The sequence below is a fragment of the Gekko japonicus genome, unplaced genomic scaffold, assembly GCF_001447785.1.
Source record: "Gekko japonicus isolate JY-2015 unplaced genomic scaffold, Gekko_japonicus_V1.1 scaffold1465, whole genome shotgun sequence".
Classification (NCBI taxonomy): domain Eukaryota; kingdom Metazoa; phylum Chordata; class Lepidosauria; order Squamata; family Gekkonidae; genus Gekko; species Gekko japonicus.
The window spans coordinates 183,403-198,779 of NW_015171547.1; the positions used below are offsets into that span (position 1 = coordinate 183,403).

A 15,377-nucleotide genomic window follows, 5' to 3' on the forward strand; every position below is an offset into this window, starting at 1 on the left:
AGTTTATTGTGTCATTTCAGAAATAAAATAGAAAAGTGTACTTCATGGGAATGAGTATATGGGATTTAATCAGGTTGGGGGGGCATGACAAATTTGCAAAGGGGACAGAAAAATAATCCAAATGAAATAAAAATCCTTTGTAATTATATTAGGCAAAGCAAGGAGGGAGAGTTTGGCAGCTGATTGGCCAATTTGTCCTTCAGATACAATTTACATTGTATTTAACACTTTGTAAAAGTGATCAGATGTTTGTGAGAACTACTGCCCCCCCTCTCCCAAAATCAAGAAACTGGACTGCTTTTGATCTTCTCACCAGTGCCGTCAAGTATATATGTTAAAAGTTTGAATATGATTGTTTGGAGCCTTGATGGAACACTTGTAACACCCAACTCTATCTTTCTTTATGGACAAATCCAGAGAGTGCCCTCTTGGCCCTAAGCAATTGTCTGGGTGTCCTGGTAAAACAACTGAAACTAAATCCAGATACAGGTGGGTAGCCATGTTGGTCTGAAGCAGCAGAACAAATGTGTGTCCAGTGGCACCTTTAAGACTAACAAAGTTTTATTCCAGGTATAAGCTTTCATGTGCATGCACAATATGTATCTGAATATGTATTTGAAGAATATGTATTCAGATACGTATCTGAAAAAGTGTCCATGCATACCCAGAATGAAATTTTGTTTGTCTTAAAGGTTCCACTGGACTCAAACTTTGTTCTAAATCCAGATAAAATGGATGTTATGCTTGTTGGGAAGGATGAAAATCTATGAGGAATTATTTTATTAGCACTAGATTGGGTGACCCTGTCACTAACAGGCAATGTAAACAGTGCCCCAGGGTACGGTTGGATCTGGTTCTCTCAACAGAGAAAATAATTAGTGCTGTTGCCAGAACTTCCTTCTTTCACCTTTATTTGGTTTGCAAATTGCCTCATTGCCAAGGTTCTGCCAACCTAGCACTGCTAATCCATGCCACTGGATTGCAGCAATCTGCTATACGTGTGGATGTCCTTAAAGACAACCAAAAAACTACATTTAGTTCACAATAGGACAGTCCATGTTTTAAGTAAAACTTGTCTTTATCAGCACATAACACCACTTTTAGAATGGCTGTAGTGGCTGCCTATTTGTTTCCTGGCTCAATTTAAGATGCTGATTTTATTCTTTATGGCCTGGGACCTTCTTAGCTAAAGGAGCACCTTATATAAGTCTAGGTAAGGGTAAAGGTTTCCCTTGCTCGAAAGTCAGTCAAATCCGACTCTAGGGATGTGGTGCTCATCTCTGTTGTACATATTATCCCATTCATACTACATCTCCGTTTCCAAGCCGAAGAGCCAGCGCTGTCTAAAGACGTTTCCGTGTTCATGTGGTCATGACTGAATGTCGAGGTGCATGGAACGCTGTTACCTTCCCATCAAAATGGTACCTATTTATCTACTTGCAATTTCTTGCTTTCGAACTGCTAGGTTGGCAGGATCTGGGGCCAGAGATGGGAGCTCGCTCTATCATGCGGCACTCGGATCTCGAACTACTGAACTACCGACATTCCGGTCTGCAGTTCAGCGTCTTAACCACTTTATATAAGTCTACTTGCATCTAAATGGAAATAAACCACACTAATTAAAATTTACTTCCAAAAAAGTATAAATAGGATCAGAGTATTTGGTACCTGGTTCTATTTACTGCTCAGTATAATACTCCAAAATAAGTTCCATTTTATTCAATAGGACTTACTTCTAGCAAAGTTTCCTTAGGATGCAGCCTCAAACATGCAATTAGAATATAGGAGATACATTTTTATTAGAAGAGATGTAATAACTGACATAGCCTTGAAAGAAATACCTAATTTAGGCCCCGATCAGACGCAGATGTTGCCGCGGGAGCAGCACGAATGCCGGGCGGATTATAAGGGCGCGATCACACAGCAACATTTGGCCAGCGTAGTGCACCCGTCACAGCCGGCCGAAGATGCGGAGTAAAAAGCTACCTCGTAAAGTCCAGTAGCAAACGGCTTGCGACCGGCCGCTGCCGGACTCTCTTTGTGTGATTGCTCCAGCGCGCTCCTCTTGCATCATTGGAGTATGCCGGGAACATGCGTAGAGGAAGGAAACTGCCGTCTGATCATGTTTGCAGCGGGACACACTGTGCCGGTGCAAACAGCCACGCCTCCCCCCTGCGTTTCCCGGCAAGTGTGAACGGGACCTTTGAAACACTCATAAAAAGTCAATTCTGTTTGTGAATTATAAATTCACAGCAATGGCAAATAATTTTAAAGTCATTCTAGTACTGTCTCCAACAAAATGAATTAATAAGTGCCAGTTTCAGATGCCTTGAATTAATATGTGCCAGTTTCAGAAGCTTTTCAATATGGAAAATAAAGGCATTATAACTGAAACGTACCAAATGAGAACTATAAAGGTAAAGCTACGTTATTAGTAGTAGCGGTATTGCTGTATTCTGAGCAGTGTTCCCTCTAAGATGATTTAGTGTGAGCTAGCTCACAGTTTTTGAGCCTTCGACTCACACATTTTTGTCTTAGCTCAGGAAGGATGCAGTAGCCAAATCGCTCACTCACAACTTTAATGCCAGTAGCTTACAAAGTAGAATTTTTGCTCCCAAGACTCCACAGCTTAGAGGGAGCATTGGTTCTGAGTTTGAGAAAATAATACATGACTAGGAGTTGACTGCTGGTGATTTTAGTAAAAGAATGAATTAACAATCCTCTTTTGCCCTTCCCTCTTTCCAGCACAAAAGAATACTTTAAAACTCAGTCATACAGTTAATAAAACTGTATGTGGGGTGTGTGTCATACATTCAAAGCTATGGTCAGGCTTGGACCAATGGATGCACCACCCCACCCAGAACAATGACTTGCCACTCCTAAGGATTCCAAAAAAGAACTACAAAACTACACCACCATGCTGGATTGTGCTTGTATTATTAATTTTATATATATCAACATTCAATACAATTAATATTTAACTTCCCACAGATTCACCTTAGGTATAAAACCACAATTCTACAGAAGATAATAATCCAAAAAATAATAATGAATAAATCTCACCCAATATTGCTTAAGGATTTACACAAGCTACTTTGAACTCTTAAAGACAACAAAGATACAGGACTGCAAGACTATGAGAACCGGTGTAACCTTGTTTCTGACGCCTTCTTCAGGTCTTACAGCATCAAAACTGAATATGTACAATTCTATTGTCATTTTCAATTAGTTAAAATAAAAAGTACCAGGTTCCAAATATTTTCAGATATTTTCATCAGATACAGCTATCCAGTAATAGAGGGAATTGCCAATTAAGCTTTCATGATCATGGCATGCAGCCTAACAAGATTCACAGCTGGTGTGAAGAATATTTGGAACCTGGTCTCCCCGGGATATACCAGAGGAGACAGTCCAGAAGATACACTTGTCCCAGACCACTCAAGGACTTGAAGGTCAGTATCAACACCTTGAACCTGACTCGGTATTCCACTGGAAGCCAGTGTAGCTGGCACAACACAGGTTGTATATGTGCCGTCCATGACGTTCCCGCTATGACTCACGCCACCACATTCTGGATCAGCTGGAGTTTCTGGATCAGTCTCAAGGGAAGGCCAGGGTAGAGCGAGTTACAGTAGTCTAGTCTGGATGCGACTGTAGCATAGATTACTGTGACTAGGTCAGGGCATGACGGGAAAGGGGCTAATTGCTGCACTTGGTGTAGATGGAAAAACACTAGTCTGGCAATATTCATGACCTGGGCCTCCATAGTTAAGGAGGCATACAAGACCATGCCCAAACTCTTGACAGATTGCGCCAGTGTTAGTGGCATCCCGTCAAGTGTGGGAAGTCTATGCCCCAGCCCCGACACACCTCCCCCCAGCCACAGAACCTCCATCTTCGTCGGATTCAGCCTCAGGCTGCTCTGTTTTAACCATCCCACCACAGCCTCCAGACCCTTGGCCAGATTATGCAGGATGGCATCTGGGCGGCTGTCCGGTAGCAGATATAGCTGGAAGTCATCAGTGTACTGATGGCACCCCAGCCCGAAACTCCACACCAGCTGGGCAAGGGGGTGCATATAGATGTTGAATAACATTGGGAAGAGAACTGCCCCCTGAGGAACCCCACATGTTAAGGGGTACCTAGTTGACATCCTCTCTCCCAGTGCCACCCTCTGTCCCCATCTATGGAGGAACTTGGTTTAATTTAAAAAAAATTCCATCACATCACATATATTAACTTAAGAGACAATTGTGTATCCCAAATGCAAAACATACTCTTGTCCAAAAAACTTTCTCTGGGTATGAAAAGAAAGGCACGTTAATTTATAGCAACTGAGAACCTGGTCCAAGCTTGCAGTTGTGAAAAGGAAATAGTAAAACAAAAACAAGTATGTAAAAATAATATATAAAGTCTTCTTTGTTTGATTAAAGTCAGTGGCACAGTTCCATTCATGCTAATGATGCCAAGGTTTCACACAGAATTGATCTGGAACCTGATAATCCAAACTTTGGTCCCATGGGTGTTTCTCTGCTCTCCCCATTTTGACTTTTCTTAAGCTACTGCCTCTGCCAAACATGTGGGGGGAATAAGAGAAAAAAACCGCAAACCTCAATTTACAGGAAGACATCTCAATGTTAATATGAACATTCTACAAAGAGGTTAATCATTGCCTTGGGTAATAATGGAACATATTGCATAAGCCCTAGAACAGGGTGGCTTCCGGGGCTTTCCCTCCCTCCAGGCACTGTGCTTAGATATATTTTCTGGAAATATCCCTGGAGATACCATTTATTATTTACTCATTCTTAATTGATAAAAATGAAGAAACTGGCAAGCATGTGAAACTGTGAAAAATCTTTGCCTTAGTGGAATAAATTCCATCTGTCTGCTTTAAGTGCCATCTTCAGTTATTACTGTTTTCAAGTTGGAAACTAGCATGAGACACAATAAGCTGCATACAACAACTGGGGTTGTCATCTCTCTGACTGCCCCCCTCCCTTTCACTTCTGCTGTCGGCCAACACTGAAAAAACGTCTGAAGAGGGCTGTTTTGTTTCTGAAATTAAAATTTCTATGAATAATTGAAAGTCAGAGTGAGCAGAAAATGCTGAATAACACACATTAGTATCTTTTTATCCTTCATCCTTTGTTCATTTCTACATATACTATACCATTTTTTCTCTTCAATGGGAAAGCATTTCAGCTATGTTTCCACATCAATAGACACTTTCCATAAAAAACTTTATGAAAACTTTACTCAAAAATTGCAAGTCTGGTTTACAACTTTCAAACTTCCTAATAAACTATATGCTCCCCCAATCTTAAAAGTTGGCCATACGTATAATGGCTGTCCAAGATGCTACACACTTTGCATAGTGCTCAGTTAAATGCCTGATTAAAATATAGTGGAATAAAAGGGAGCGTCTCCCACACATTTCTGTAATTCTTTTTAAAATAGGATCTAGTGATCTCATCCTCATCATACCTTTATTGGCATTGTAAAAGGGGGAACTTTGAGCAAATACATAAAAATTTACAAGTTAAAATATCCCAAGATTACGATATATTGCTTCGTATAAAAATGGCGACATAAATTTTTTGCCACTGAATCAATTATATTGTCACCAGTGTTGTTAAGTAGAAACAACAGTTTATATGCATCAGGAAAATCCATAATGCTAGATAAGATTGAAGATAAAATACTTTGTCTGATATTGTTATAATAAGGACATTCTAACAACACATGGGACACTGTTTCAATGGTTCCATTTAAACAGGGGCAATATCTATTAATAAGGTGTATACCCTGAAATCTTCTGGTTAAAATCGCTGACGGTAAAACAGTAAGCCTGGCAAGAGAAAAAATTATGTGGATTTTTGGGCTTTGTAATTGGGTAAAAATAACTAGGGAGAAGTCCTACAATGGGGAGTATCCCATGGCTAAGAGAAGAGCAGGTCTTATTGGCTGCATTATATAAATTGGCTAGCTCTATCTCCAGTACTCTGTTCTTTATTTTTTGAAACGCCTCCGATTCTGAAAGTAAAAGGAGAGATTCGAGGGGAATATTCAGAGTTCCCAGTTTACTCTCTATGGTTGCTAGCCAAGGTGAAGACTCAGATTCCATTAAAAGCTGGTAAATATAGCTGGGTCAGAGTTATAATGCAGCCGAAGCCAATATTTATTGGTCGCATCTAGTGATTTCTGAATACTTACTTCTTGGCTCTCGGGGTCCATCTACTGTTATCTTGATGGCTCTGTGGTATGTAGCTACTTGTGGTGGATTTGTGAAGACTGTGATGGTCAAGGTGAAGCTCTTCCCTGAAAGATAAGAGGACATTTAGACTTACACTTCCTATATTAAGTCATCCTCTACTGCTAGTATCTTTAAAAGCACTAAAACTACTAAAAATACATAACACATAGCCAGCATGGCATAGTGGTTAGACTGTTGTACTAGAGCTAGAGACTCATGTTCAAATCCCTGCTCCGCCATGGAAGTTTGGTATGTGACGTTGGGCCAGGCACACATACTCAGCCTGACCTGCCTCACAGAGTTGTTGTTAAGATACAATGGAGAAGGAGAGACTGCTGTGAGCCCCATTGGTCTCCAAGTAAATAAATTAACTCATTGATACAAATATTCTACAATATTCAGAGAAACTATATAGATATTGAAAACTAAAGTGGTACAAAAAAGGGTCATATTCTGAGTAAAAGTAACTATAATTTTCAAATGATACCCAAGAATGTTATAAGAACGTAAGAGAAGCCAATGTTGGATCAGGCCAATGGCCCATCCAGTCCAACACTCTGTCATAGAGTGGCCAGGTGCCATCAGTACCAGGTGCCATCAGGAGGTCCTGTGGCAGTGAATTCCATTTGTTAATCAGTCTTTGTGTGAAGAAGTACTTCCTTTTATTTGTTCTAACCTGACCGCTCAGCAATTTCATTGAGTGCCCACGAGTTCTTGTATTGTGAGAAAGGGAGAAAAGTACTTCTTTCTGCTAACCCAGTCCTGCTGTATACCACCTAGGTCGTGATGAGTTTTTGAAAGACTCACCATGACCTAGGTAGTATACAGCAGGACTGGGCTAGCAGAAAGGGGGATGACTGGAGATGTATTGAAGGTACCACTCTTGCGTGTCTTTCTAAGCTAGCTATATGGCTGCCCAGGAGTGACATCATTATGCTGGAAATGTCACATGGGAGATGCTCTGATATTTTGGCAAACTCTATGGTTTTGAGGGCGAATGATGTTTCTGGCATGATGATGTCACTTCTGAGTGATGTCATCACATAAAGGTGTTATGCAATGTCCCCTCCACCTCCTGGAACTCTCCCCAAAGCCCTCCACTGGCCAGAGGTAAGGTACCTGGCAACCACGCTATTACCCTATTGAGCTATCTTCCGTAAATTCAGATTATTCATCAGCTAGCACAGGACTGTCTACTCTGATTGCAGTGGTCTTTCAAGATGTCAGGCAGAAGGCCTTCAGAGTTGGGTTAGCTGCAAATCTTTTAACTAGAGATGCTGGAAAAGAAGTTTGGGAGTTGTTTGCATGTGAAGTATGTGCTGTACTTAAATAATGGAGCTGGGTGGCTATTTTTCCCTTCAAGCCTAGAATTATGGTACAGCCCAGGTCTCCACTTGAGTATCCTTCAAATATCCTAAGCTAAACATCAGAGCTGTCCCTAGAACTTGTGCTTATGAAATCCCTCCTTATATATAAAAGAGTTTTCATGTCCCTCTTGCCCACGCTCCTGCAGCCTTTGACTCCTGGACCTGTCAGTCAGATGGTGTGCCAATGGCTGCGTGGCTGGAGTCCTGCCCACCTGCCCACAGAGTCTGGCGTCTTGTGCTCAGTGTGCTTGGAGCTGATGGAAGGGGTGGACGGGACTCTATGCGGGGCAGGGGATTGCCGGGGCCTCCTTCCCTCTAGCTCACACACAGCGTCCGGACTGGGGAGGGGAGCCCTTGCTTCAGTCCTCTCCTGCTGCCCCCCCATCCCTCGCACGCCCCATGAATGGAGCACGGACCCAGCATTCCCTCCTCATACCACCTCACCACCTCACCTCTCCTCCCTGGTGATGGCCGCTCAACCTGGCTCTGCCTCACACACCGCCTGCGTTGCCTGCCTCGCACTCTTTACAATGATTGAGAGGCGGGGTGGGGGAGGAGGACTGCGGAAAAGGCATGTGGCCACCATCAGAGCAGGGTGGGAACCACCCTGGTGGAGGACAGGGGATGGCTGCCCACCACGCTGCCCACTCCAGAGCCAGCTCTGCAGCTTCACACAAGCACCGGTCATGGGGAAGAAAGGGAGGCGGGGGGAGAGGAGGGGACAGCGGCGATGCAGCTCCTGCTGGGGGGGACGGCACGGTGGTGGTGCTGACATGGGAGGCTGCAGGGATGAAGCCAGCTGGGCCATGGAACAATGGGGCCGCCCCAGCAGAGAGACAACATGACACAAGTGAGTGAGAGCCCAGGCAGCCGGGCAGATTGCTGCATGGGGCCTCCACGAACCTCAATACGGCCTTACTTTTCTCTTGCTTACTCTTTCTAGAGCTCATTGCATTTCTTTCCGCGTGCCTTATTTCCTAGTTATTATATATTTGCTAGTAAGATGTACATTGGCTGATGTGGTTCTACATATTTACTGTTTCTTATTGATCTGATGAATTCTTTTAGGACACAACAAGGGACGTAATACATCCGGGACCTTGTGATCTATTCACACAGAACTGGAAAGTTTCACTGGATATTTTTTCTCTCCCCTGTTCTATCTATTGTTTGTACTGTTCCGACAGAGATTGTTGTTGTTTTTCATTGTAGAATGTTTTGTACCGAGATAATTATATGTACATAAGCATGAGTCGAACTTAACAACTGTATTTGTATGTATATATACTGTTGAGTGTTGTTGGTTCTTTATATATGAGATACAAGATACTCCCAGAACTGTGTTTTTTAAAACCTATGTCTTAAAAACAACAACAACAAAACAATATGGTGGAGCAATGGCAGAGCGGTAGATACTGAACCAACAATGGTCTTTCCCCCTCCACTATTTCAACAATTTCATCATATGCCAAAAACAACAACAACAACAACAAAACAATATGGTGGAGCAATGGCAGAGCGGTAGATACTGAACCAACAATGGTCTTTCCCCCTCCACTATTTCAACAATTTCATCATATGCCAAAAAAGTTCCATCTCTGAATAAAGTCTTCTAATACAGTTAACATGTACTTTTTCCAGAGTGATGGTGGTGGAGGAAAGTGCTGTCAAATCACAGCCAACTTATGGAGACCCTACGGGTTTTTCAAGGCAAGAGATGTTCAGTGGCAGTTTGCATTGCCTACCTCTGCACAGCAACCCTGGATTTCCTTGGTGGTGTCCCATCCAAATACTAACTAGGGCTGACCCCCGCATCTGACAAGATTGGGCTACCCTAGGCCATCCAGATCAAGGCTCCAGAGTGATACATCCCCTAAAACTGAGGCATCTAATAATGGTTCATCGTAGAAGAGTCATGTTAAGGATGATAAATCAAGACTTAGAACGTTTTTATATTTTCCCTATAACTGAGACAAAACTAAACTTTTTTTCTTTCTTGGAACCAGACCAAGACACCTAAGGAATGGCCAAAAGATGCTTCCACAGATTTTTTTTAAAACATTAAAGTAATACTATATGCACTAGCACTGGTTTGCAAACACATGTCCATGTAGTGAAAAATACACAACTTATTGTCTCAGATATTGTTAGTTTCAACAGACATAGGAGGGCAGAGGATATCAGAAATAGCTATGATATTTATAGTCATGGGGAAGGAAAAAGGAATTGGGTAAAAAGAATCTCTCTACAGTGCTGAAAAGATACTTCTGCATGAAGAAGAGTGATTAAAATTGAAAAAGACATTCCTAAATGGGCATATAATCAGTGGAAAAATAGTGTGGGAAGGACAAAAAATACACCTCATATAGCATAGCTGGTTCTCAAAGAAAGTGATACAAAAATCCACACACAGGAGATGGAAGTGCAGTTGTAAATCCTGCATAGATACCAATTGATTTAAAAATCTGATAGGAGCGCACTTAAACTACATAGATATTGTATACCAACAAGGGCAGAGAGGCTCAAGAGCACTTCAAGTGGACCATGGAAGATGTTACAGCTATACAAGATGTTTAATATCAGATTCTGTATACATAAAACAAAGGCATTAAAGTAAATAGGAATTTTGTATTTCCCATATAGATTCTCTAATATTTATAAGGCTGACAGCTAGAAACACTGAGACTGTAAAACTCAAAAAAGTGTTTATGCATTTTAGTGTGTGCTCTATGTAATGTATTTCCACAGGAAACAAAAAAATGGAAGATCAGCTAGGGTTTTTTTGTGTGTGGAAGGTCTGGAATCTTAAGCATATTTACAAAGTAGTAAGGTCCAGTGAATTCAATGGGTGTTCTAAGTAAACATGTTTAGGACTGAGCTAAAAGAAATGCTTTTTAAAAGTATACTTAAGGAACAGAATTGAAGTGTGCTTCTTCGAGGAAAGGATAAATACACCTGGGCTTTGTTGCAGTTCTCAAGTGCCCTGCCTATTTTCAAGGTTTAATTAGCAACCTCTTGGCCTGTTTCTTTTAAAGTAATAGGAAAGAAGCAACCTCAGGCCGGAACTATTTGTACAAAATGCATATTGTGATAACACTGCTGAATGAGTTTCCTCACCCTACTTCACTTGATTGGTAGCCACTTGTTAGAGGATAAAACTTGGTGCACATTGATGACATCATGTCAACAGTTCTGTGTTATTAGCTACAGGGGTAGTATGCTGTGGAGAGACCAGATGGGTCTGCTAAGATTTCATTGCCTCTTTTTTTGAAAGTATTGGGTTTTTGACATACCAAGGTAAATAACTGACAAACTAAAGTTTATCACAAATTTTGGTGGTTCATGGCGATGTACATGAACTGAAGAACCACCACAAACTTCCATGAATTTTGGTGCAGTTCACAGCAGTTTCCACTCTTCACGAACCACCACGAATGGCACCAAAATTTGTGAAAGAACGTTCATGGCAGTTCTTCAGTTCACTCCCTGCTGCTCAGCTGTTTGATTTAAATGGCTTGGAGACATTTAAACCCTGCTTTCTACTCCCCGTGAAATGCCACAAGCAGCAGAAATCAGGCCACTCAGTTTTGGAAACCCTGCTTTCTGCTCCCCGCAAAAAGCCACCAGGAGCAGAAAGCAAGGGTTTAAACTTTAAATGGCTCATGAACCAATACGAACTGGGTCAGTTCGCAAACTACCCTCCCAGTTCATATGAGTTTGTGGTTCAGTTCATGGTTCAGCCACAAACCACAAACTGAACCACAAAAATGTGATTCCTGACCATCCCTAAAGGTAAATAACTAAGTGGTACTTTAGAAATGTCCTGTTCCAGCAACTTCTAAGGACCATTTCTATCAGTATGTGGCCATTTTAGAATGATTTTCAAATTTGACACTTGATAATACAATGTAAGTTTAGGCATTGTATTCCACCATCAATTTCTTTCCTCTCTGAAGTATTGACAAAGATAGTTGAGGTGACTTATTTGACCAAACAAAATTAGGTATAATCTTTTACCAATGTTACAATACTTGAGCTGATTTTTACATGGGCATATTTTCAAATTTTTTAAAAAATGCTATGATCATTATTTTAACATTAGCAATCCTCCTTAACTAGGAAAGCTGCAACTGTGACCAATTATGTAAGTCTGCCTTATTTGGGGGGCCTTATTCATGGGTTAGTGCCAAAGAAACAAAAAACTATCTTATTACTGCAACAAAAATGCGGATAGCTTAAAAAGTGGCTGTCAAAATGCTGGATAAATAAAGTTTGGCCAATAGCCAAGCTGTCTAGGAGAGACAACAAAAATCAACATTTATGAGTGGCTAGAAACCCTTTTTTTAAAACTGCAGCAGTAATTAGGTTTGACTTCTTGAATATACTTGTTATGCCTTATATTGAACAAAATTTTTTTAGAAAGGAATACTCAGTATTTCATTGTAGAACATGATCATAATTTATTTTTATTTGACAAGCTGAATACCCACGTACTAGCCCCCCCTCCATGATATAACCCCATATTAACCTATGAATAATAAAAAGTAATAGCTATTTTGAAAAAGAATGAGGAAGTGCAGTATGATATAATAATGCATCCTTTTGTATACTATAGCAGGAACACTTCCAGGGTTTGTGTACCTGCAGAGAGAGAAGAATGAATATCTGTTTTCCTTCCTGTTCCTTATCCTTCTTTTTCTCCCACTCCAATTTGAACAAAATTTGAAATGTACTGTTGAAACTTTGGATCCAGTGGTCAAATAATATGTTGTTGGCTTTTACATAAAGCCAAGAATGCTTAGTCATAATATACACAAAGCTAAACTTTTCCTTCTTCTTTAGTGAGACCTCCATAAAGGCAACATTATCAGATAATTCTGAATAATCTGACCTCCTCTGATCCAGTCTCAAAAATTACACTTATCAAGTATGAAGCTAAACTGCAGGCTTTTACCCTTCCCGTTGTTTGGTTTGTTTTTGCAGTGTTAAATTGAGAGACGCCCTATGCGAAATCTGTATTTCCACATTTCCCTAACCAGTTTTTCAGTGAAGCAGTAAGCATCATTGTTTAACCGTGTAATTTCTCTGTGTTGCATACTTTATAGAGCTCCTTGGTTATTAAGATAGCATGTCTGCCCTAGTTTCTATATCCCCCTAGGCTCTAGTTTCTTGCCACTAGAGTTAATGTTACAGGTAGCACTATCTATACTATCTGGACACATATCTGTTCTACACACTATTTGAACAAACATTAACAAATATTCATTCTCACTTTTAGAAGGGCTTTTACAGAATAAAGGGGACATCTCCTCTAAGTATTACAGTGGCCCTGTTGCCATCACACATATCCACACACATTCTCGCTGGTCTCTCTACAAAGATAGCCTTGCTACCATAGCTCCCTTTAAACTGCGTTAGGGGGTGCTGGTGCACAAAAATTTAATAGGGGGCACAGGGATTACTGCTTTCAGCATACAAAGTTCTCCCCCTCTTCATTGGAAACAATGGAGGATGGGGGCACCTTCTTCTAGGGCCCATAGAATTAGACCCTCTGGTCTAATCTTTTTTAAACTTGGGAGGGGGGTTTCAGGAGAGGCACCAGCAGTTATGTTGCAAATGTGGTGCATCTGCCTCAAAAACAGCCTCCCGAGCCCCAGATACCCCCAGATCAATTCTCCATTATAGCCTATGGAGCCTATTGACAATAATGATCCCCACAGGCTACAATGGAGCCAGGAAAATTTTTTGCACACCCCTGTTATGCTTTTCAGTATGATTTTTAAGCTACCTTGACTCACAGGGGAAAGTGGGATATAAATATTTGAATAAATAAGCAGCTTGGGCAGGTTGATAACATTTAAGCAACTTCCTGTTTTGTTTGGGTAGGCAGGGTTCTGACAGTGATTGTTCCTCCTTTGTTATACTTGACCTGTAATGCTAGTTGTCACATTTCACTAAAAAACCCCCCACAAAGTAGACTGCAAGAGTTCCCCCCCCTCCCAAGTGCTGGTATGTTTTCTAAGGCTCAGCACGGAGTGATGGTCTGAGGCCAGGTCTACCAATCTAGTGGAAAGGGGTGGGTGAAATTTGACTTTATTCTGTTTTCTCTTACTCTGTTTAAATAATTCTTTAAAATATAGTTCAAGGTTATGGAAGTAATCTTCTAAAAAACTAATTTATACCATAATCAAATGTAAACACACTCACAACTTTTACACTACTAGCTTTTTTTGTTCATGAGGTAGAATTTCTGCTCACAACACTGTGGAGCTTAGAGGGAACATTGCTTGCTACAGTGGGAGAGAGTGGAAGATGTAGAAAAATTTAGTGCTGAAATGATGGGACATGACTACAATCAAAGATAATAGCTTTGTTTTTCTCTTGAAAGTACTTGAGCACTTACAGGGTAAACATTCATCTTTCACCATGCTTCAAAACTGTTCCAAAACCTAAGAAATGGGTTTCTGAGATGGATTCCAGCCCTATAATCAGCAATAACACAGACAACCTCTAATAGGTGCCTGCCCAGAAGTGTGTACTTCCACAAAGAGTACTGTTCGTGCTTCTGGGTTAACGTTAGCCTGGAAAACATTATCAATAAGAGCAGTACAACAGATAAACTTGTGAGGTGCACACAGGAAGAGAAGAATCCTTCCATATACTTGAAAATGTGAAAATTGTGCAAACTCTTCAAGGTTTATGTATTTTCTTTAAATTATAAACATGAAGACCTTACTGCCTGATACAATAAAGGAGACAATAAACATGATAAATTTGATCTATATTGCAGTAGCTTTTCTCTGGCCATAGTGGAATGAACAGTCTCTGCTGAATCTGGATAACAGGATTTTTTAAGTGATTAAAATGTACACAAAAATACTTTCTTCATTCAGTTACTTTCACCTTTGAGTATGTTTTGGTATACTTCCATTTCTGCACTGAGGCTGTTTCACTTCTCAGAATCATAGTACCAGCTGGATGACACCATCCCCTTGATCATTGCTCTAAAAGACACTGGAGCTGTTTTCCTCAGCCAATCACAGAGTGTAGGCAGAAGCAATATCTGTAGCGAAGCTGCTCTTATCATTTAAAGGAACTTGTTTAGTTATGAATGTTTAAACACTACTAATTCAACAAAAATGCGATTCGCAGTTCTTTATTTCATACCATTCTTAAATAAAAATAAAAGATAGCTCTTTTATATTATTTTTGTAACTTATGTCAGTGGTGCCTGATCACCCTACAGCATCAATGATTGTTTTCAGCAGATGTTAGACATAGGTGTACCGGAAACTTAAAGTGATTTCCAGTAGCCACATCTTCCAGTTCTTTTATTAAACTCCTACACACTTGATTGCACTTCTTAGTTACTCTCAGGGGTCTTTCGAAGAAAAAGAGCTGCAGGAGCTCATTAGCATAACTTATTAGCATATGCCACACCCCCTGACATCACCGGAAGTGTGCACCAGCCCCTCTGACAGGCAGAAGCACCTGGGATCCATTCTTTCCCCCCTCTCGCTTCCCTTCGCCTCCAAGTCGGGCAAAGGAAAAGGGGAGGGGGAGGATCCGAGGCGCTTCTGCCTGACAGAGGTGCTGGCGTGCCCACAGCCAGCCTGGGTGAATTATAGAATCATAGACTCATAGAGTGGGAAGAAACCTCCAGGGTCATCTAGTCCAACCCCCTGCACAATGCAGGAAATTCACCAATACCCCCCCACACCCCAGTGACCCCTGTTCCACGCCCAGAATATGAT

The 15,377-nt window shown here is 41.0% G+C and overlaps 1 protein-coding gene across 1 annotated transcript in view; it reads right to left on the reverse strand.

The window, feature by feature from the left end:
* LOC107117549 (runt-related transcription factor 1-like) overlaps positions 1 to 15,377 on the reverse strand; it is a 119,643-nt gene that overhangs the window by 67,754 nt on the left and 36,512 nt on the right. The window contains 1 exon segment of the mRNA XM_015419686.1: positions 6,217 to 6,321. Within this exon segment, the coding sequence (XP_015275172.1) occupies positions 6,217 to 6,321 (105 nt within the window).